Genomic DNA, 22,611 nt, shown 5'->3' on the forward strand with positions numbered 1-22,611 from the left:
GCAGGGCCAAGAGACGAGCCCAAAGAAGTGGTAGTGAGTGATTGAGCTTCACATTACGATATGCTTCTTTGTAACCCAATCCAGTCTCATCGAGGTCCGAGTAATCGACTCAAAGTACTGGAGCCGAAAAGTTGGGCAGGCTGACGGTGTACCCAAAGATGCGATTGAGTAATCTCCAAGATTGCTGCAAACTGAAAGACGTGTGTAGTGCTCAACGCATTATTGACCGACCATGACTCGCATTGGTAAAGAACCCTGGTCGTTGGCCGCAGAAATCCTCACAGATGTATGCGGTATCTTCGACCAGTATTCGGTATCAGTCGGGCTAATATTCGAAACGACAAAAATAGCATTGCCCAAGTTGCTGATCCGAGTTTATCTCGTCATTTTCATGATACTGTTGTTCGGTATTAGATGGCCGAGATGATGTACAACAGCAACTAAATACCACCCCCACAAGAATGATGTCGAAGCCCCACCAATCGAACTGCGATCATGATTTCTAACCTCAAGTAAGGGAAATTGAGTTCAATCTGGATGATCCCAATGGAGAAACACGCTCAACGCAATGCAAGACTTGTGTTTTGCGAAAATCATCGAGAAATTGCTTCCGGATGCAACCGCGTCCATGCACTGGCCACTCTGATTGGCTTTGCAATCGCGATATTGGGATTGAGAGGTCTGGGCAACAGCATCAGCATAAGCCAGCCCGGAGGTGTCCACAGCCATGGCGGGTTTCCAGCCAACCGTGATGCTCACGATGTTTAAGCATGCGGGGAAAATGGGGTCACACGAGAATCATAGTCAATGTTTTGTTAACAACGACGAGCAACAATCCGATAAATGGTCTTTCAATGGCCCGTCCGTCCCGCATGTTTCCGTCGATTACCCCGAAGTGTCGGCTGTGGAAGGAAAAGCTCTCGGCACAGAGGAACAAATCATATAAATCGGCCACCCCTCCCCCTTGGTGGTATCTCCATTTTCAGATCTTGTCAATTCCTCCACTTATCGTCATTGCCGACATCATAGCTGGGTCTCCTGTTTAACTGCCAAAAAGTGTGTAAGTCGCATCACTCCCCACTGTTACATACCGAGTCCAATCCCTTCCATTGCATTTGCTCTGCAACGGCACCGCTGTGTTGGCGACCCCACTTTACCACCGAGGATTTGCTCAACAACGTCAGTAAGCTCTCACTAGCCATCTCGAGTGAGCTTGCTGGGGGGAGCGATTTTCTGGACAAAGTCTTGGTCCGACGAGGATGCTCGAGCCAGGCTGGTCTATAGCGGAGACAGGGTGGACAACATGATAAAGAACAGAGTTGTGAGAGGAAGAGAGAGTAGCGCAGAGACCGAGAGAAGGTCAGAGAAGACATAACGGCCGCGGAGCCACCGGAGAGCCACCGGGCAACGGAGCTCCTGGGAGCTTGAATCGGGCTGAGGTGTGCGGTGAACGTCCGATTCTGGGTGAGATGATCCCTATCATCTCACTGGATGATGCGGCGCATCGTTCAACAGTCTCAGCCCATTCAACAGTCCTGGAGGTCCGTGGAATTTTGTATACGGGCCGTGACTCTCAGACGATTCGTAACGCACGTCGGTTCTCGCCAGTCGAGACGCAGAATGTTGCGAGATGAATTAGACGGGCATTCATTGCGGGATGAAAAACTCCGCTGTCTTATCATATTGTCGGTTTATGCCTCACGGAAATGGCGCTGCTGATGGTGTAAACATCTCATGGCCTGAAACTGATGAACTCATGCCGACCCGCACAGAGAAACTCTCGGCAAGAGCGCCAGAAGAGCCCCTCATGTCCTGCCCTGTCTGCCCCTCCAAAATCTCTGCCCCTTCCCAGGTTCTCATCACCACTACGCAACAGCTTCCATTATCGATAAGACCCAAACCAAATTGGATTCAAAACCCCGCTACGCCCCTCCTCTTCGTCATTGCCTGTTTCATTCATAACTAACAACTTTCTTGCTCATTAGACTTTTCCTCTTCTTCATCTTTCTCATCTCAACCTACAATTCATCAATCCTAAGCATCAAAAACAGCAAACATGGGTGCCCAAGAAGTCCTCAGCCGCAAGTCCGGTGTCATCGTTGGTGATGATGTCCTCCGTCTCTTCGAGTACGCTCGCGAGCACAAGTTCGCTATCCCCGCCATTGTAAGCCAAGCAACTCGGAACAAAATGCGAAATCTATTGCTGAGACCAGATACTATAGAATGTCACCTCATCTTCCACCGTTGTCGCTGCCCTTGAGGCTGCCCGCGATGCTAAGGCTCCCGTGATCCTTCAGTTCTCTCAGGGTGGTGCCGCCTACTTCGCTGGCAAGGTATGCTGTCTAACAAAATCTTTCTACTACTAATATCATACTAACAATCTGAAAGGGCGTCAGTAACGGCGACCAGACTGCTTCCATTGCCGGCTCTATCGCCGCTGCCCACTACGTCCGCTCTCTTGCTCCCACATACGGCATCCCCGTTGTCCTTCACACCGACCACTGCGCCAAGAAGCTCCTCCCTTGGCTCGATGGTATGCTCGACGCTGACGAGGCTTACTTCAAGGAGAAGGGTGAGCCGCTCTTCTCCTCTCACATGATTGATCTTTCCGAGGAGCCCGTTGAGTGGAACATTGAGACCACTGCCAAGTACCTCAAGCGCGCTGCCCCCATGAAGCAGTGGCTCGAGATGGAGATTGGTATCACTGGTGGTGAGGAGGACGGTGTCAACAACGAGGATGTTGACAACAACTCTCTCTACACCCAGCCCGAGGACATCCTCAACATCTACAACACCCTCTCTCCCATCTCCCCCTACTTCTCCATTGCCGCTGGCTTCGGAAACGTCCATGGTGTTTACAAGCCTGGCAACGTCAAGCTTCACCCCGAGCTTCTCGGCAAGCATCAGGCCCATGTCAAGGAGGCTCTCAAGTCCGACAACGACAAGCCTGTCTTCTTTGTTTTCCACGGTGGCTCCGGCTCCTCCAAGAAGGAGTACCTTGACGCCATCGGCTACGGTGTTGTCAAGGTTAACGTCGACACTGACATGCAGTTCGCTTACTGTTCTGGTATCCGGGACTACATGGTCAACAAGCGTGAGTACGTTAACACCACCGTCGGTAACCCCGATGGCGAGGACAAGCCTAACAAGAAGTACTTCGACGTAAGTTGCCAACATTACCTTACCATATGTTTGCTTACTAACACTTCGTCAAGCCCCGTGTCTGGGTCCGCGAGGGTGAGAAGACCATGTCTAAGCGTGTTGCTGAGGCTCTCGAGGACTTCAACACCGCCAACCAGCTATAAATGTCCCCGAAGACACTCAATGGCTTTAATGATATCCCAATAGCGCGACAAAATTCATGAAATATCGTTTGGAAAAATGAGGGACCAAAGTAATAGGCTCTCCCCTTGGTTCAGATACGACGTTGCAGTTCCTAGTTGCAAGGGACGTTATGAGGTGATGAAAGTAGTAAACTAATTGAAAAAAAAAAAAATTGATGAAGTACGAACATATACTCTGGCCTATTTCCAAACCACGATGCAATATTTAGAATGCCGATTAGCAAATGGATAAATATGCTACTGCAACAACCATATGCAGGTACATTTGCCACATAACCTTTCTTAATAATGCTGTAGCTGTTGACAACGAATTGAAGTACATGAAAACCATGTCATTAATCGTAGCATACATAAACTATTGAGTATTATACAAACCAACACGCCGGTTCTTTACGAATCGTCCCTCTGTTGTATCGGAGAACATGTGCCAGCGCCGTTTATTCTAACCTGTAACAACCTCTTTTGATCCCGCTTTGTTCCTATCGCTACTCCTATTCCGTTACAATGTATTATAACCGGGTTCGACCCATCTGGCATTGCTTAAAGACACTTATTGGTTGGGTCTACCACCCAAGAAGCTCCTTCTCCATCTGAGCAATATCGTCCTGGGTGAGCTGTTTAGCGGCACGGGCATCGGCCTTAGTCTTATCGAATCGCCAGAGGCCACCAGTCTTATCAGCCTCACCATCCGTAGGCACGCCAACGACCTTGCCGAGTTGCTGAAGGACGGGATCTTGTCCCTCGACGGCCGTGAAGTATTGTCGATCCCAAGCACGACACTCGGATCGCTCCTTGGTGCGCATATTGCGCTGGGCATGCTCAATTTTGCCCTTTTCAGCGCCAGTTGTGTCCATGTCACCCTTTTGGATGGCCTCGGCTACGCGAGACCAGGCACGACGAGACTCGAGAGGATGCTGCTGATCGATAGGAGCGACGCGGAGCTCAGTCTGAGAGGTGTTAACGGCGTCGTATGTGCTCACAAGTGTAGACTTGGAGTTGGATTTGGCGGGGCCCGAGTAGACTTCGAAAGACTTGTTCCATTGGCCGGTGACGTTGTAGAGAACTTCCTTTTCCTTGCCTGTAGGATAGACACTGGCAACAATGGTGTTCTTCTTGCCAGAAAGCCACCCTTTGCCGCTGTAGTCGATCTTGCAAGTGAAGCCACTGGAGCTAGTGATATGACTTGATCCATCAAGCTCGACAAAGGGAGCACCGAAGATCAGACCTTCGATGTGCAGGCCGGGAAGGGTGATCAGGTAGGATTCGATCTCACCCGAGGCAAGAGGGACTCGCAGGACGGCATGACCAATTTGCTTGACGATGATGGTACTCTTGAATGTTGCTTTCTGGGCGTTGTAACCCTCAAGCTCAACACCAGTTTTGTTGTTGCGAATGCAGTATGCGGTGGCAGGAGGATGGTGGCTGACCTGCTCGGAGACAAGGGTAGTCTCGCCAGCTTCATCGGACCAGGTGCCGAGGAAAAGCTCGCCCAGAAAAGGGTTCAGAGGCTTCTTTTCGTTTCCAAACTGCTCGCTTCGGCTGGCGTATTGGTGTTTGAGGGTCGAGAGGAACCACTTGAGGACGAGCATAGCACGCTTGGCGGGATCAGACTCGGCAGCAGGGGCGGTCAGGATGGGAGGGTGTGTGGCCCAGTAGGCAGAGAACTCGGTAAGAGACTGAGAAGAGAGTATAAAGGGTGGCGCAGTGAGCGACGAAAGGTCGCCATTGAAGGAGGCAATAGACTATAGAGCACGTCGCAAAGACGAAAGGTCAGCTACCGCGATCATCTACAAGCCGCTCAAATCTGGACCAGGTAAAATACGAGGTCAAATATTTACCTTGAGGAAGGCGGACCAGCTGCTGCTGTTCGCCTGGGCGGAAGGGTTGGCTGCGGACGACATGATTACGATTTTGCGCCGAATATAGAGAAGTTAGGAGAAGTTGTAGTGTTTGCGACAGAAGATTTTGAGAAGCGGTCTCGTGTACTGTATCAAGTAGGTAGGTAGGTAGTTACGGTAACGAGGGGCCAGCAAGTAGGGATTGCGGGGTTGCAGAGTACTAAGGTACCTAGACAAGGGAGACAGCTGGTCAGGGCAGTTGTGATAAAACTCAAGTGCTTCACTGTAAGGATGCTGATCAGGTGCTTGGTTGATTGGTGTCCTGGGACTAGATTTCGAGGTATAAGGGAAATATATGTAGATGTTCGAAAGGCAATCCTTCTAAGAACTGTCTTGTTTGTAGTTTGCTCAATTCAGGCGTTCCTAATCTCAATTTACAGGTGACTAGCCTGCTAAATCAAAAAGGGGGATAGGTTGTATATTGGCGATACACAGGTACCTAGGTAGGTAGGTAACCACAGGCAGAATATGAAGAAAAAGTGTAGAGAAGTAATGAGATGATGAAGGATAAATCACCCTCCTTGAGTAAGATAAACTCGATTTATTGAGCGTTGCTCCTTTTAGCTTTTTAATCACGAGACTGCACATCTAGTACCTTAGTAGGTAGGTAGTTACTAGGTAGGTGGGTAGGTAGTCTCCTACTTCATTCGATAACACGTTGAAAGCGAAGCGACCATGGAGGAAATTGAATGCGCCCATCATGGATATTTCTTGAGAACGCACTCGGACTGCCACACCCATCGCTCGAGCCCATTACGTCAACACTAGAACATCGTCATGACGTCTCGTATTCGTAACTCATGGTTAGGCTAAGTTTTGATAAACATGGCGAGAGATCTTGCCTTTACTGGTAGGATTGGTTAATGAATTAATCTTGAAATCACGTCACCTGAAACGATCCGTCTACGCTGCTGTAGGTCTTCCTATGTGCCCTTCTGCAAGCAGTCTTGCAACTCTACCTACCTACCTAGGTAGGTATCTTAGCTACCTCGATGTTCGTATATGTGAGGGCTTATCTGCCTACCTAGGTACGTACCTGGTACACGTCCATCCCTACCTAGCATCGATATTGGCGCTTCAGTGCTAGGATAGAGAGCTTAGGTTTTCTATACCTAGGTAGGTAAACACCTAGGTAGGTAGTAGGTAGTATTCAGCATGATGTACCACATCGAGGACCCGGATTTGAAGAGAACAAGAAATAATGCACAAATAAACTGCGTCTCAAAAAGATGATGGTTAAAAGAGAAGAAAAGAAAAGAAAAACGTTTGTGGTATCTTCATAAATGCAAGCTATATATATGTATATGAGATATTACAGTTTATCATCCAGTCATTACTCCACCTACCCATGAAAACAACATTGCCGCCAAACATTGCTCCGACTAGGTAGTCAATTATATTTCCATCCCTCAATCAACTCCGCGATGTTGTCTAAACCTCTTTGCATAGCCATGCCAGCCGGGGTTCCTTGTCGATAGCCTCCTGCGCCATCCCTATCTTCCCATACATCCCATACAGCATTTGCATGGTATTGTCGAACTCCCTTATCAAGCAACATTCTGACACCGCCTATGTGCCCACGAAGAGCCGCATAATGAAGAGCGGTCGCGCCTCGGTCGTTTTGGTGATTTACATTAATTCCTTGTTGTAATAGGATCTTCAGTGTTGCCAAGTTCGCTGATGCTTCAAAAAGAAGTGTATCGCCATGTGTAGTCAAAGCTTGCGTATTCGCACCTAGTCGAAGAAGAAGCCGAACTGTCGACACGTGACCATGAGATGCCGCGACCGATAAAGGAGTCCGACCAGGAAAGATAGTGCTCTCAAGAGACGCCCCATATGATACAAGTCGCAGCAGAATTTCGTCCCGAGCGTGTTGGGCGGCCACATGGATCGGAGTCGTCTGCGGTTCGGGGACAAGATATTCCCTGCTGCCTCTAGAAAGAAACATAGACGTCATTTGCATCCCAGCTCCTAGCTCTAGGAGGGCAGTAACGAGGTTAACATCGCCCATCTTGACTGCATGGGAAAGCACACTCATGCCATCCGGTCCTACTCGTTCGATATCGGCACCCAGGTTGATCAAGCGAAGGATACTCTGGCTGTTGCCGAGTTTGGCAGCAATCAAGAGAGGAGTTTCGCCGTTTCTATCCAAAACGTCGACTGGCGCCTCTGACTCAGCCAGGAGTCGAAGGATATGAGGTTTGTCTTTGTGCGCCGCCATGTGCATGGGTGTATATCCAGACTGTCCATGAGCCTCCGTTGGATCTGCACCGTGGGCAACGAGATATCTCACCGTCTCGTCATGCCCGGTAGCTGCTGCTGCGAGAAGAGGCGTGTTTCCGTTCCGACTTGGTAAATTTGGATTTGCACCCATATCTAGGAGTGCAGCTGTGATAGGAGTGCAGCGGGTGCTGATGGCCATTGTCAGAGGTGTATGCTCACGAAGCTTGCGGTCGACGTTCGCCCCGCGAGATATTAGCACTTGGGTAAACTCTTGGTTGCGCATTGCTATCGCCAGGTGCAGTGCTGTTTTCCCATCAGGTAATCGGATCTCTAAGTCTGCTCCAGCTTGCACCAATTTCGTCGCTGCAGACCAGTGGGCGTGTTGTATTGCGACATGCAGCGGTGTGTACCCCTCGTAATCGACAAGGTTGATATCTGCGCCAGCGTTTATGAGAGCCGGCAGTGTCTCGTCCTCGAGAACGTCTGAGGCGGCGGAAAAGTGAAGTGCCGATCGTCCGTTATTATCGATTGAATTGACGCGGGCCTTCATATGAATAACAAGCCTCGCGAACTGTTCTGAAAACCCACATTTGATACTTCTCATTAATGCTGTATCACCGTCAGTTGTAGGCTCGTCAACGTCTGCGCCAGCAACGATCAGAAATGCAGCGATCAGCATGTGCTTCTTATTGAAAGCGCGGTGCAGGGGAGACAGCATTGATCCCGCCAGCGTTATGTTAGGGTCTGCACGTTCGAGCAGAATGTTAAATACGGCGGATTCATCCGTCTGTTCGATGGCGTGATGCAGCTCGTGTGCGACATCTTTGGTTTGTAGATAGCCAATCCCAGGAGGCGGCACAAGTGTATCTAGAAGGATTTGTATCTCTGTCGAATCACTGACTCGAGGCAACACAATTGACCGTTGATTTGGTGCTGTGAACTTTCGACCGAGGCTCCGCAGGGCTTCGTCTACCTCAATGTCGGGTTCAATAACGCGACGCCTATTCAGATCGCTTTCCCCGAAGCTGTAGCTAGCCCTGGCAAACGTTAGAAACATATCGGTGGCTCTGGAAAGCTACTCACCGAGTTGCAGTGTTGAGGAGGGTATGAAGGGATGCTTGGTGAGTGCGCAATCGTCCGAGATACTCCTTCAGAGTCGCTTCGTTCCAGACAATTATGAGTTGTGGTTCGTTAAGATGGATGCCACTATCTCTGTCTGGTCCCTTTATCCGCTTCAATGCCGCTCTGAGCTCATGGACGTCCTTTGAAACAGAATAAACAAATTCGTTATTCGACGCTCGCACGCCTTCTGTGCCACCTTCAATTGTCCGGCTGAGTTCGTGTAACCTGTCAAGCGCATCGGTGATCGCACGGCACTCCTTGGCGAGCGCAGCCAAAACGACTGGACTAGTGTTGAGACAGTTTGAGAAACCCCTGCACTCCTTGGAGAGTTGCTCGCATATATCGATGAGGTCTTGGAGGTTTGCCTTCTTGATCCGACTTTTGAGATCCATCCTTGGGAAAGGGAAAACCGCGGGCAGTCAATTTTGCTGGAAAAGCCAAAGTTGTGTTCAAGGCTGTAAAAAAGTTGCACAAGGTTGGACTCGCGCAGGAAGGCTTGGGGGGTAAATGTACGATTCGGAGGCTGCACATATGTCACCAAGAATATGCAGCATGACCGGATACAGCCCGTGCTTTCGCTTTCCCCGTGTCCAAATTCGTCTACAGAAAACGGATGAAGGCTCGACGCAACGTAACGGGCTGAGGATGGCCCGCACTCTACATGCTGCGCACCGTCTGACATATCAAGACCAGGTAATCCACCCAGACCCAGACATAGAGGGCTTCTGGCCCAAAATCAGACCGTACTGTACATATTGTCAGCCAACAAACTTGGTGGTTCTTAGCGTTGTGTTCTTAGCGTTGGTTTGTGGCAGATGGATCCCGGGCGTTGAACTTAGCGTAGCCGGCCAAGGATCAATCATTGCATCCAGGTGCTTGGGACTCGAAATGGGCGTCGAATGAGTGGCCTGGGGCTGCGCCGACAGACGGGTCCCAACGGTGGCGTCTGCATCTGCTTTCACGAGTCGTTTTTCTGGTGCGTCTTTTATCCAAAATGGCAGTTTCGGACTCTCAAGCGAATTCTAGCCTGATAGGGTATTGCGCCCGTTAATCTCAATTACCGGCTCTGGGATAAAGAACGCATCTCTGCTATTGTAGGTGTTGAGATCCTGTCATCTGGTCTTGATCATGCTCAAACAACTCAACCAGGTATACCCTAGCAGAGCATTGTACCGAGCTTCTAGACGTGAGGCGTTGGTGGGATTAGAGTATCAATGCTTAAATGACACCCCAGCAGCAGGGCGGTATTGCCATCCACTGGGGCGGCTGCGAGAGTAGCGTAGCTCCACGAATCGATCATGGCCATTTAGTTCATTGGACAAAAACACTGGCGATTTCTAATGTGTTACGGCGATTCAGGATGTTGACCCTGAAACCGAAAAGCAAAGAAAACCGCGCCTCACTTTGATCTTGCCCCTAGGCGTTGCTTAACTTGATATGTTTACAGTGTGGCTTCTGAACGTGCGTCTCCTTTTGATTGACGATGTTGATGGAATCGATACATGCCGCATACACACATTTCACTTCGTCTTGTTTATTTGACAGGCTGAAAAGTCTAGGATTTCTGTCTTGCAGTGACGGATCGGAACTACCAGGATCAAGCTGGGGGATCTGTGCAGGGATCAGGGGATCAACGGAGTCAAGGTTTATCCGTGACGTCCGGGTTCAAACAACCGCAACTACCTGTAGTTTTAGCTTAGGCCTTTCGTTGCGTCACAGAACCAACAATCACTGGTTGACACGAGGGACACTTATTACTATCGACGGTCAACGGCCAACAAGACAAGGCTCTGTTTCAGCTTCCTTACGAGTCACGTTGCTTTTAACACGCTAGCAGTTCCAGTCTGCCAGTATACCGAATTTATTTTTACATCTTGGATCCAATACAGCCGCCCACTCTGGCTGAAGTACTCTGGAAGGGCTCGCCGGACACTCAGAAAGAGACGTCCTTGCGACCAAGTAATATCATGACTCAACCATCAGCACAACCTCGACTTGCGCCCCAATTTTGCTTTTCATATGGGATATTACGTGGTAAGACAAATTAAAACGTGCAATCGCATACCTACAGTGCACTGACTCAAGGTTGAGACTTTCTACGACTGTCAAGATCATCGATAGATGATTCGATCACCCAGAATCTCAATGCACTGTTGACGCCGTCACGATCCGGGTTCGACCCATCTTCTACTTTGCAACGTACATCCCGCCCGGCTTCGAAGCAGATCAATTCTCGGTCATGCTCGGAATTTAAGGAGAAAGTACTGTTCGCTTCCTGGGAAGCTCGGACTCAGGTCCTGAATTATTGTGCTTTGGTAGCGGCAAGTCCGGACCCCGATGATCCGGACCGTACAATCAGAGAATTTGAAAAAGAGCAAGACCGTGACCGAATCGTAGACGAACGATTGGATCCATATTCCGGTAGATTCTTCCCCCGCGAAGCCCGCACTGAGAGGTTGGCCTCGCTCGTTAGACAAGAACGAGGTGTCGAGAGCATCGTGCGGCATAGAACATGGGAGGTGGTGCAGCAGAGATGTGGCGGCGATCCTTTCGAAAGTTGGGAAGATAGCATCAGCAAATGGAAGAAGGCCCGAAATTCGAGACCACCTGTATAACAACCACATGGCATGACTTTGTTCCCTACGTAGGGAACTAGAGGCGAACTGTATGATAAGGTACTATATGTGTACAACACCATCACCCCTTGTGCTAATAATAATAATTGAATGAGAGACAATTCATCAAATTCGAGTTAGGTGTTGCTTCTGTTGGTGATTTAGCGTGCCTCTTCATATGCTGATGATACACTTGGGGGCTTCTGTAACTCACATATTGTCTGAGAATAACTATTCGAGATCCGTTTAGTCGGAAAACATCTTAGTTTCTACTTAAATCACCCTAATGTATGACTATCTACAGAGTTGACTTACAACTCTTATGAACTGATTATCATTAGCAGGATATGCCACTTTTCCTTCTTTCGTAACTCTCATGAGGCATTCGCTGTCATGGATTCTGTATTGCCCCGCCAAAATCATCTCATGCAACCCACCACAGCTCCGAGAAATTACCGGTCAACCGTAGCAATTCCTGTCCACATCATTTCGTAAGGTCGCATGTTCCATACGGCATCTCTAGCTGTGAATTGTACCTATCTGAAATCTCCGGCCAGGGAAGCCGCATTTTCGCCTTTGATCAATCTCTTTCTATCTTTTCTCTATTGGGGATATCGTCACCACTTCCCACCGAAGCTTCACTAAACCTTCCCATCACCCTCGCCCACACACCCCTCATCCAGCCCTAGGCAGCTCGAATCGCCGATACCTAACTATCTGGGCAGTAGAAGTTGAGGACCTGACCACCTACTACATACAAAGCGTCCACATTCACAACTGCGTACCGAATTGCCCGGCGATTGGAATCTCATTGCGACTACACGATGCCCCAACCTCTTGCCTCCAAGGAGGCTTCGCTTTTTCGTTCTGTCATCCGATACTATGAAGACAAGCAATACAAGCGTGGAATCAAGTCTGCCGAGCTTATTCTCAAGAAGCACCCCAAGCATGGAGACACTACTGCTATGAAGGCTTTGATCTTGAATGCGCAAGGCAAGACAGAAGAGGCTTTTGCTTTGGGGAAAGAAGCTCTGACTATGGATATGAAGTCGCACATCTGCTGGCACGTCTACGGTCTGTTGCACCGGGCAAACAAGAATTTCGAAGAGGCCATCAAGGCATACAAATTTGCTCTCCGTCTGGAACCTGATTCAGCACAGATTCAGCGTGACCTGGCCATCCTACAAATCCAGTGTCGTGATTACCAGGGCTACATCCAGAGTCGAACTGCCATGCTCCAGGCCCGACCCCAAGCGCGCCAAAGCTGGACCGCTCTGGCTATTGCCCACCATCTTTCTGGCAGCCCTGCCGAAGCCGAAAAGGTCATGAACACCTACGAGGAAACACTGAAGACGAAGCCGTCGAAATTCGATAACGAGCATTCGGAAGCAATTATGTACAAAAACTCTTTGATTGCCGAGCAAGGGGATTACGAACGAGCTCTTGAGCATTTGAATACTGCTGCTAAGCAAAACCTCGACCGGTTGGCTGTCATGGAGGCTCGTGCTGAGTATCTTCACAAGCTAGGCAAGAAGGAGGAGGCTGCAAAGGGTTACCGCGCTTTACTCGACCGTAACTCAGAACATCCCATCTACTATGAGAAACTTCTCGAGGTTTTGGAAATTCCAGAGGACGATGTCAAGGCTCGTAAGGCTATTTATGATGAATATGCTAAGAAGTCGCCTCGGTGTGATGCTGCGCGCCGGCTGCCGTTGGATTTTCTTTCTGGTAAGTAACGAATAGGCCAGCCAGAAGCACGTACTGACTTAATGAGGCGACGACTTTAAACAAGCTGCCGAGGCCTATCTGACCTTGATGCTTAACAAAGGAGTCCCATCCACTTTCGCCAACCTCAAGCACCTGTATTCCGACTCTTTCAAGAAGGAAACCCTTCGTGAATTGGCTGAAGAGTACCTGAAATCCCAGAACGCGGATTCTGAGAGCAAAGACAAGGGAGAGGCAGCGGCGCTTTACTATCTTGCACAGCACTACAATTACTATCTTAGTCGCGACTTGGCGAAAGCCATGGAGTATGTTGACAAGACAATCGAGAAAGACCCCAAAAGCGTCGATTATGCCATGACCAAAGCCCGAATCATCAAGCATGGCGGTGATCTGCAGGAAGCCTCCAAGGCGATGGACCGAGCCAGGAAGCTCGACCTCAAAGATAGATATATCAACACAAAGGCTGCTAAATACCAACTTCGCAACGACGAGAACGAAAAAGCTCTCAAGACGGTTGGGCTTTTCACTCGCGCAGAGACTGTGGGTGGCCCTCTAGCCGATCTCTTGGATATGCAGAGTATTTGGTTCTTGACAGAAGACGGCGAAGCCTACGCGCGCCAGGGCAACATTGCACTGGCTCTCAAGAGATTCAAGCAAATCTTCACCATCTTTGAGGTGTGGCAAGAGGATCAATTTGACTTCCACAGCTTCTCTTTGCGCAAGGGACAGATTCGCGCCTACATTGATATGATGCGATGGGAAGATCACATTCGCGACCACCCTTTCTTTTCCCGTGCTGCTCTGGATGCGGTTGAGATCTATCTCAAGCTTGCTGACAAGCCTTCAGCAAATGGCGTCAATGGGGCTGATGGTGAAGATGGTGGGGATTCTCTGGCTAAAAAGAAGGCCGCTAAAAAGGCAAGGAAGGAGCAGCAGCGTCTTGAGAAGGAGGCGGCCGAGCAACAGGCTAAGCAAGATCCTAACAAGGCCAGCAAGGAGGGCGAGGTGAAGAAACAAGACGATGATCCTTTCGGATTGAAGTTGGCCGAAACTATTGATCCTCTAGGCGATGCCATGAAGTATATCAACCCTCTGCTTCAGTTTAGCCCCAAGAACATCAACGCTCAATTCGCTGGCTTCGAGGTCTACATGCGCCGCAGTAAGTTTAACATCATCAGAATCGCGACCCCGTATCCACTGACATACTGGACGCAGAGAAATACGTTCTTGCCCTCCGTTGCCTCACGGCTGCATCGGCACTTGACCCCAAATCACCCCGAGTGCATGAGCATACCATGGCATTTGCTCAGCTTCTGAAGACAGCAACTGATATCGAACCCAAGGTTCTTGAGGTGTTGAAAGCTGAGTTCAAGGCTGTGGACCCATCTACGGATTTGGTCAAGTTTAACGACGAGTTCTTGACAGTCAACAAGGACAGCCCTGGACACTTTCTCTCTGCTGTCAAGGTGCAGAAGTTATTGGGCCAAGACAAGACCAAGAGCGAGGAAGGTGTTTGCAGCATCTTGGATATCCCTAGTGCCACTTATGAGGATGCTATCGAGGGCCTTGAGGTGCTTAAGAGCTGGAGGAGCCCCCAGGAGTTCTACAAGAAGGCTGCTCAACAGAAATTCCCCAACGTAACGAGACTAGCATAAGTTGCCAACATTTCATGATACTCAAAAGTTAAAGGGGGCTCGACATGCATATGAGATGTCTATTAGTGGAAAATATGGTCTTTGCGAGGACGTATAGAGACGCATGGGACCGATAGTTGCCTTCCTAGGTGCCTTTGATCTTGGTAGGTAGGCTCAAAGGGCACATGAGGAGGATGGCGATCATGATAGGCAGGCTGGCGCACGGCACGGCTGAGGATGATGGGACAAGGAGTTTTGGGAATATGCGGAAAAGTCAACGTCAACGTAAAACATCCTGTAGAATAAGCATGCGCTATTAGTCTGGGTCAAATGTATTGTCTAGAAAAAGAAGGCTTTAAATTCGTTACATGGGGTTGAAGGGGGTGAAGGGTGTCAGATGTAGATAGTAGACGCAAGCAAGTCTTAGGTAATCTCTTGAGACATCATTTAATTGTCATTCAGACTGAATATCTATCGCGGCAGTGCTTTAACATTTGTACCTTCCCAGGTATGTTTCATGGCACGCCTAAAGATTATCACACTTTTAGAGGGACCGCTTCGGAAGGTAACTACTAAACTACCTAGTAGGTACCTACCTAGGTACTAAGGTACTATGTATTTGATACACTGGATTAAGCATCTGCTCGGGCAGGTAGGTCCATGTTGGCAGTTGGCCCCAGCTGTACCTACTGACACAAGCTTCAGGGGTCGGGCGGGCTGGCGGGTTACCAGGTGCTGACGGAGGTGCTTAAGCAATTACTCTCGTATCCACGCCCCGCGGATCGCGAATCCTACACAATCACCCCAGCTCAGAAGTCAAGACGGCTTCCGCGTAAGCCGGCCTATCAGTTGTAAACAGTCATTCTTTAACCAAATTTAATCTCACTCGTTTTTTTATACAAGTTAATACCCCAAGCCGTTCCTTACTCGAGTTGTTTTCTTCGAATACTGGGCTACATACCCGTCTCAATATAACGACCAGAGATACCAAACGATTCAAGGCGAGCCACTCTAACGAGCCTATTAAGCTACTTCACTCCGATGGTCAGAGAAATCAACATAAAAATGGAAGAAGGCGTTGGAATGCGGCTCTTATTGGAGGGCAAGAAGAGACTGACTATTGGAGCCGACGGCTTGGAGTTTAATGGTACGATAACAGCATTTAGCCAAAGATTTTAACTAATCATCATAAACAGGCCCGATTACCAAGAAAAACGGCCGCTCTTCTTGTGCTCCTCTTACAAGCAGTAAGAATATATTGATGATGAGATTAGCTAAAATAAAACGAGTCGCTAATCGCTTATTGTCTACTTTGCAGCTGGATCTTCAAAGGACATTATCCCCTTCTACAATGTGCTATGGGCCGAATTCGCCGACAACCACATCACGATCGACTATGCTATCCACGCTTCGAAAAAGTTAATCAAACCTGGGAAATGGGAATTTGAAATTGCTGCCGAGGAGGACGATGATGAGGGGAACGACGCAACGCCGACCGAGACTTTTGTCAAGACCCTGCTGTCACGCGCATACGGCGATGCGCCGCCTCGTAAACGCGCGTATGTCTTGATCAACCCGAACTCCGGTCCTGGAAAGGCCATCAAGCAGTGGGAAAGTGAGGTAAAGCCGCTCTTCGATGCAGCCAAAATGCAGCTTGACGTCGTCATTCTTAAGCGTGGTGGCGAGGCCGTCGAGCTGGCGCAAAACGCCGACCTGTCTAGGTACGATACTATCATGGCGTGTTCCGGAGATGGCACACCGCACGAGATTTTCAACGGCCTTGCCAAGCGGCCTGATGCTGCGAAGGCGCTGTCTACGATGGCCGTCAGTCATATACCTTGTGGTTCAGGCAATGCATTTTCGTGTAACCTGTACGGTTCCCATCGGCCCTCTTTTGCCGCCCTGGCTATCATCAAAGGCATTGTGACACCGTTGGATCTGGTATCAGTCACATCCGGTAACAACCGTATCATTTCGTTTCTTTCTCAGACGCTGGGTCTCATTGCTGAATGCGATCTCGGTACGGAGAACATGCGATGGATGGGAAGTGCGCGATTTGAAGTGGGTGTTGTGCAACGCATGTACAAGAAAAAATGCTATCCGTTCGATCTGGCGGTCAAGGTCGAGATTAAGGAAAAAGATGGTGTCAAGGCACACTACAAGCACCACGCGAGCACCACAAGCCTCGCCCAATTGGCGAAGAGCACTGAAGCGGAATCTTCAACTGACGGTGCTGGCCTACCAGAACTGAAGTATGGTACAATCAAAGACGAGCTTCCTGAAGGCTGGGAGTTGATCCCGTACGACAAAGTTGGCACTTTCTATGCTGGCAATGTAAGTAGCCGGGCCCGGGCTCATCTCCAGGGTGGTGCTGACATTTTTAGATGGCATATATGTCACCCGATGCTCCCTTTTTCGCTGCTTCGCTTATCTCCGATGGCTTGATGGATCTCGTTACTATTGATGGTGACTTGCCCTTTTTCACTGCGATCAAGGTTCTTCTTGACGTCGAAGCTGAGCGATTATTCGATAACCCGCACGTCACATACAAGAAGATCTCGGCATACCGAATCATTCCTCGTGATCAAGATGATGGATACATCAGCATTGATGGTGAGAAGTGTCCATTTGGGCCGTTCCAGGCTGAGATCCACCAGGGTCTTGGAAGAGTCATCTCGAAGTCCGGCAAGTATGAGGCTTCGGGGCCAAAGGGGTGGGATAAGGTAACATTGGCTGATCGTATCCACGGTTAAGGCCGGTACTTTTGATCTTTGGATCTGGGAGACGGACCTTTTTGTGATGATTTTAACAAGCGGTTGAGAAGAAGATCTTCTTAGCGAATAATGATACCCACGAGAGGATTTTTTTAGATGGAAATCCGTTAACGGGAGTAGGTTTAATAATTCGGTAATCAATGAAATTTTGTCAAATGCATTAGCGGATACTCGGTTCATGGCAATGATTATTGCCATGGTGCAGTCCATCTACTGGTGCACTGCCCAGGCTGTTTCTTGCTTAATTAAGTTGTCAACCAAACCAGGCGCTACCAACGAGTCTCTATGAAGATGTATTCTAGGCACGGGCTATCTTACTAGAACAGTATCATCCTTCATCATCAGATCAGGGTACATAGCACCCAAGCACCTTCTTGTAAGAGCCAGGGCACCTTCCATGGTATATTACTACCTACCTACCTACCGGCGCACCCCCCCTTTGTAGACAGTGGATGTATAAGGGTATCAGGGTTATATAAGCTTGTAGAGGGTATTAGCAAGGGAAATAACAGTCTATTAACTAGATTACTATATTAAAGACTAATATTTTAAAGTTATTATAATAGGCTATATTAGATATTAAAAATAACCTTAATATTATAATTTTTCCTAGTTAATATAGTTATTATAGTTAATAGCTAATATAGGGTTAATAGGGTTATTATTAACCTAGCTATAGCTAGCTTAGCTAAGTTAACCCTTATAATTGCCTTCTATATATTAATATAATAGATATTCTTTTAATAGTAATAAGATTACTTAGCTAATAATTTAATAGCTTATTTTATTAATTAATTTAATTAATTAATATAATTTAGCTTAAGGCTATAATTAAAACTATAGCTTTAATTTCTTTAAATAAAAAGAAAAAAAAAGCCTTTTTTTTTTACCTTTTTTAATACCTATTATAAAGACCTTTTAATACCCTTATAAGCCTCTTTAGGTTATTTTAAGGGTTATTTTTTAACTATTATAGCTAGCTAGGTTATTATAATTAAAATTAATATCTTTTATAATTATAAGGCTTATAGCTTTTTAATAGGTTTTAAACTAGATAGTCTAATAAGTTAAAGGCCTATTAGGCTATTATAAGCCTATTAAATTAATACTATATTAATTAAATAATTAATAGCACTATTAAATCATCATTAATACCGTATTAAGCCCTATCATTATTGCCCAGACCATGTCCCATAACCCCCTTGGCGCGCGATGGTAGGTAAACACCTAGCTAGTGGGTAGCAGAAAAAATGACCTCCCAAGTCCTAGGTTACAAAAATAAATAGTCTAAGAGCCATAGTCTAAGGAGAATCCCACTAATTTCATCTATTAGCCAATTTTTCTGATACCCTGAGGCCTAGATAGGGTTGGTTATATGATAGATGCAGGAACCAACAGTGGATCGTTGGGTCGGGCTAGAAACAGCTACCCCACCATCGACCTCACTCTCACAGCAACCTCATTCATCCATTGTTAAAGGATTGGCAGTACGTAAGTAGCCAGGCTACCTAAACTAACACATCGTAACACGCCATTCCTTGTGATGCCGTATCAAGGGGCTCCTGTTTTCACAATTCTTGGTACTGAGCATATTCCAAAAATACCCACGCTATGCCCCGTCGAGGTCGAGGTGGCAGGATGCCCTCAGGGCCTTGGGGAAGATTGAAGCCTGTTGAGCAAGACCCGTTGCTGGATATGGGGCTTCCCTCTAAAGGAGACGATAGGTATCTACTCATAACACAATGATGCTGGCTTATACAACGGCAGGCTGACCAGGATACCTAGGTTGCTTAACCACAAAACCCAGGAATGGTACTACAACCAAATCATTTCACGCTTCCTTGCATTTTGCACCGAAGCGGGCGATAAGGACACAATTATACGCAGTTTTGAAGCTCTTGACATAAGAGCAGTCGATTCAACTCCTGCCACGAGATATACTAAGCCTCCACCTGGATACGTGCCAACATCAGCAGCAACATCCACAGCTGTAGTGTCATCAAAGACCTCTTCGACGTCAGCTGCAGATGCCATAGGCGTCTCCAAGGTTGCTGATTTGTCATCGGATGATGCTGTCGCTTCGCTCGCATCTTCGTTGGCAGGGCCATTGAAGGCTCTGCGGTCAATTATTCCTTCAAACGGCCCAACCACTGCTATGCTGGCTGCCATTGAGGACCCGCATAACACAAAAGCCTTGCAAGATGTCTTGATGGCACTGAGAAAGCTTCGGGAAGGATTGGTGGCAACCAAGCGAGCTGATCTCTTTTCCATACAAGCATACATCTTCTCCATTCGCCTGTCCATTCTTGCCAAGCATCCTGAGTCATATCACCCAGCGATTCTGCACCTTCTTCGATACATGGCTGTATGGACTCCCATGGTCCAAAGTGAAATTGAAGAAATTGCTGGCTACTTCATGCTGGATGCCGCGTGCCGGCGTAGGGACTTGACTGAGGCGTACTTCATCAGGAAAGACTTCAACATCAGAAGCAAGAAGCTGGATCACATACTAAAAGCGCTGGCGCATGACAACTACGTCTCGTGGCAAGCTGCAAAGCAACAAGTCGACCGCCATTGCCTCAAGCTGATGGAGTGGGCGGATGAAGACATGAGGCTTCACACTCTGAAATGCTTTGGAAGATCGTACCTTCACGTCGACTTGCCTTACTTGGAGTTTTCCGCCGGCCGCAAGTGGAATGAGCTGAAACAGAAGGACAATGTCGGGTGGGAGCTGGAAGATGACAATGTCACTATTAAACGGGTAAGAGCAAGATGAGGTTGGTTTGCTAGTGCCGTGGTACCAGAAGGAGTTATCAGGCAAGAACTATTTGTTCATGGAGATTTTGGTTGTTACTCTTTAAAATGTATCGAGGGTGTTGTACAGCCTTGACATTTTGTGGTTGTTTCCTTTGAGAGGAACCTAGTGCTTCGGTGACTCGCCCTACAACGGGGCTCGTTCACAACACTGCTATCGGCGGATGCCTCGCGCTTGAGCCTACATCCAACAACGCACTCTAAGAATAAAGCTTTCAACTCTTAGGCCTGAAATCGAAGCGTGCGAGCCCTCTTCAAGTAAAATCGTCACCAATCCGAAAAGGCGTTTCAGGCGATGCCTAGTGTCAGGATACAACTCAACTCAACTCATCCCAGGAGTCTTTTACCAACATTCTCTTTCCACAACTTGGCACAATCTCAGTCGCAAGTTGAACCTGCCATATCCCACCCGATACACACCATTTACACTTTCTCACTTAAGGCTTTCCGACCGTGCGATGCCGCAACCAACTCGCAAAAGGGCGCGTACCAGGGCCGCTCCCAAGGACGATGCGGTTGAGGAGCAACAGTCTACCGTCTTCACGGACCGCCGCACCTCTTGGCTTGTTAAGTGCGTACATTTACTTGCCTCACTTCCCGACTTTTGAGTCCACCTTTACCGAATGTTTTGCTGACATGTTTGCCTACGTAGGGGTGACGAGCAGATGGTGGAGCTCAGAGTGAAAACGGAGACTTTTCATGTCGCCAGAAGTGTGCTCACCAAGAACTCGGAGTACTTCGAAGGATGCCTAGCTGGACGCTTCGTCGAGGCTAAGAAAGGGGTCGTGGAATTCGACGATGACGAGATTGAACCGAGATATCTCGGCCTTTACATTGGGCTTGCGTACAGTCACTCTTCCATCGTCCCTCACACGCCTCCTCGTCCGGCCCAGAATCCTGAGGCCATGGCCGCGAAGACCCCTATGCGTGACTATATCGAGGTCTACAAGCTTTGCGATCGCTTCATCAGCCCAGAAATGGGCGATTTCATTATGCGATGCACCGATGTCGCAATCGGCAACGGGCATCGCGCTCTCTACCGGACCGAGGGCGACGAAGGGACGCAAAAACTTCTTATGCGAGACTTCGCCGACGGATACGAGGTGCTGAACATGCAGCAGAACGCACAGGTCGAGATGGGTGGGCGGATGATCACCTACTTTTGCGAAGGTGTCAGCTATCGTGCATGGATCGATACCATGGAGGAGCTGATGGATCGACCTAAGTTTGTAGCTGCCGTTTCCCGCGGCTTTGCAACCAAACTTCGAGAGCTGCAGATCCGGCTAAAAAGCATCAAGCGCCGGGAGTTAGTCGGCCCTGGACCTGTCTAGATCAAAGGAAAATCAAGACCATATGGAGGAAAAGATGATGACCCAATATACCCCGAGGATGACGCTGGGGCACATTCTAAGGCGCGTATTTATGCGCATATGCTATCTTTAAATTAAAAAATCCAAAAGAAAATTGCGAGTACACCTAGACACATGACTAGGAATGTCTGATATATTCAATTAGAGAAGTAAATATCGCTGAAACAGTGCAATATCAGTGACATACGTGAAGATCAAGGCACACCAATCATTTCGCATACCGCTTCGGCAATCTATTTTGTTGGCTGTAGCTCCGAGTCTAATCCTCTACACGCTTGCTGTGAGATTTATCTGAACAACCTTGCATGAGGGTGTGATATTAGAAAAATTGGCCGCAAGAAGCATGAGAGACGGAATTAGTAGGTCAGTTTATGCTACTTAGACAAAACTTCTTGGGTCGTTTAATTTTGTACCTTAACTTAGAAGGTCAAATTTTCTGCTACACACAATAAACTGAACGCGAGAGCATGAGTATTTCCTGTCAACATACACATGAAGGATTAATAGGTAATCTATTTCCCACCGACATTTCGATTTTGTTACACAATTGTATCAAGGAATCTTCCGGTTCAGATTTAACAACCTTAGCTGGACAACAAAAACTTTGATAATACTTTGGTATCGCTGTCGTATGAAATCGCGGAATATGACCACCGGAGCAAGCCAGGACGTAATGGACATCAATCACCGCAGCATGGTAACGTCAGATTCAAGTCCTTGGGACTGGTCGGATAGGGACTCAGAGAGAGCCGGCTAAGTTGAGTCCTCTGGGGTGGGCCCCGACCTGCCGCTCGGACATACTAGGTTAGGTAGCCGGCGGGAAACCTCGGCCTGCGATCCAGCGAGGCTCATGATGTTGGAAGGTAAATTTTCGAGGCAATGCAAAGCATGGTAAGGGTCCACGTCTAGATCATCGTCTGGGTGAGCATGTACAACTCTGATAGATAATATAGAAAACAAGGGACCAAAATGTATTGGGAATATAGCTCTGATGACATGTGAACCCATGAGTGACAGTGAGGGATGAATGAATGCGACCAGTGTAATTTGGGATTTCTAAACCCCGTGTAATAATCTATTGTATTCACTACA

General features: G+C 48.1%; 8 protein-coding genes across 8 annotated transcripts; 6 read left to right on the plus strand and 2 right to left on the minus strand.

The window, feature by feature from the left end:
* Positions 1 to 2,056: 2,056 nt before the first annotated feature.
* FPOAC1_002909 (uncharacterized protein) lies at positions 2,057 to 3,305 on the plus strand (the record flags this gene model as incomplete). The annotated part of the gene is made up of 4 exons (XM_044847481.1): positions 2,057 to 2,164; positions 2,223 to 2,333; positions 2,389 to 3,162; positions 3,216 to 3,305. 4 exons carry the CDS (start codon positions 2,057 to 2,059, stop codon positions 3,303 to 3,305), a joined length of 1,083 nt encoding a protein of 360 aa, XP_044713397.1.
* A 602-nt stretch (positions 3,306 to 3,907) lies between these two features.
* FPOAC1_002910 (uncharacterized protein) lies at positions 3,908 to 5,245 on the minus strand (the record flags this gene model as incomplete). The annotated part of the gene is made up of 2 exons (XM_044847482.1): positions 3,908 to 5,086; positions 5,183 to 5,245. The coding sequence occupies 2 exons, from the start codon at positions 5,243 to 5,245 to the stop codon at positions 3,908 to 3,910; spliced, it is 1,242 nt and encodes a 413-aa protein (XP_044713398.1).
* Positions 5,246 to 6,632: 1,387 nt separating this feature from the next.
* FPOAC1_002911 (uncharacterized protein) lies at positions 6,633 to 8,979 on the minus strand (the record flags this gene model as incomplete). Its single annotated transcript, XM_044847483.1, has 2 exons — positions 6,633 to 8,502; positions 8,549 to 8,979. 2 exons carry the CDS (start codon positions 8,977 to 8,979, stop codon positions 6,633 to 6,635), a joined length of 2,301 nt encoding a protein of 766 aa, XP_044713399.1.
* Positions 8,980 to 10,554: 1,575 nt separating this feature from the next.
* Positions 10,555 to 11,202, plus strand: FPOAC1_002912 (uncharacterized protein; the record flags this gene model as incomplete). Its single annotated transcript, XM_044847484.1, has 2 exons — positions 10,555 to 10,621; positions 10,679 to 11,202. The coding sequence occupies 2 exons, from the start codon at positions 10,555 to 10,557 to the stop codon at positions 11,200 to 11,202; spliced, it is 591 nt and encodes a 196-aa protein (XP_044713400.1).
* Positions 11,203 to 12,026: 824 nt separating this feature from the next.
* FPOAC1_002913 (uncharacterized protein) lies at positions 12,027 to 14,582 on the plus strand (the record flags this gene model as incomplete). Its single annotated transcript, XM_044847485.1, has 3 exons — positions 12,027 to 12,930; positions 12,977 to 14,086; positions 14,143 to 14,582. The coding sequence occupies 3 exons, from the start codon at positions 12,027 to 12,029 to the stop codon at positions 14,580 to 14,582; spliced, it is 2,454 nt and encodes an 817-aa protein (XP_044713401.1).
* A 1,044-nt stretch (positions 14,583 to 15,626) lies between these two features.
* Positions 15,627 to 17,314, plus strand: FPOAC1_002914 (uncharacterized protein; the record flags this gene model as incomplete). The annotated part of the gene is made up of 4 exons (XM_044847486.1): positions 15,627 to 15,708; positions 15,758 to 15,808; positions 15,880 to 16,895; positions 16,946 to 17,314. 4 exons carry the CDS (start codon positions 15,627 to 15,629, stop codon positions 17,312 to 17,314), a joined length of 1,518 nt encoding a protein of 505 aa, XP_044713402.1.
* A 1,632-nt stretch (positions 17,315 to 18,946) lies between these two features.
* Positions 18,947 to 20,111, plus strand: FPOAC1_002915 (uncharacterized protein; the record flags this gene model as incomplete). Its single annotated transcript, XM_044847487.1, has 2 exons — positions 18,947 to 19,059; positions 19,121 to 20,111. The coding sequence occupies 2 exons, from the start codon at positions 18,947 to 18,949 to the stop codon at positions 20,109 to 20,111; spliced, it is 1,104 nt and encodes a 367-aa protein (XP_044713403.1).
* Positions 20,112 to 20,607: 496 nt separating this feature from the next.
* Positions 20,608 to 21,480, plus strand: FPOAC1_002916 (uncharacterized protein; the record flags this gene model as incomplete). The annotated part of the gene is made up of 2 exons (XM_044847488.1): positions 20,608 to 20,720; positions 20,802 to 21,480. 2 exons carry the CDS (start codon positions 20,608 to 20,610, stop codon positions 21,478 to 21,480), a joined length of 792 nt encoding a protein of 263 aa, XP_044713404.1.
* Positions 21,481 to 22,611: the final 1,131 nt, after the last annotated feature.

The sequence above is a fragment of the Fusarium poae genome, chromosome 1 (genome assembly GCF_019609905.1).
Source record: "Fusarium poae strain DAOMC 252244 chromosome 1, whole genome shotgun sequence".
NCBI lineage: Eukaryota > Fungi > Ascomycota > Sordariomycetes > Hypocreales > Nectriaceae > Fusarium > Fusarium poae.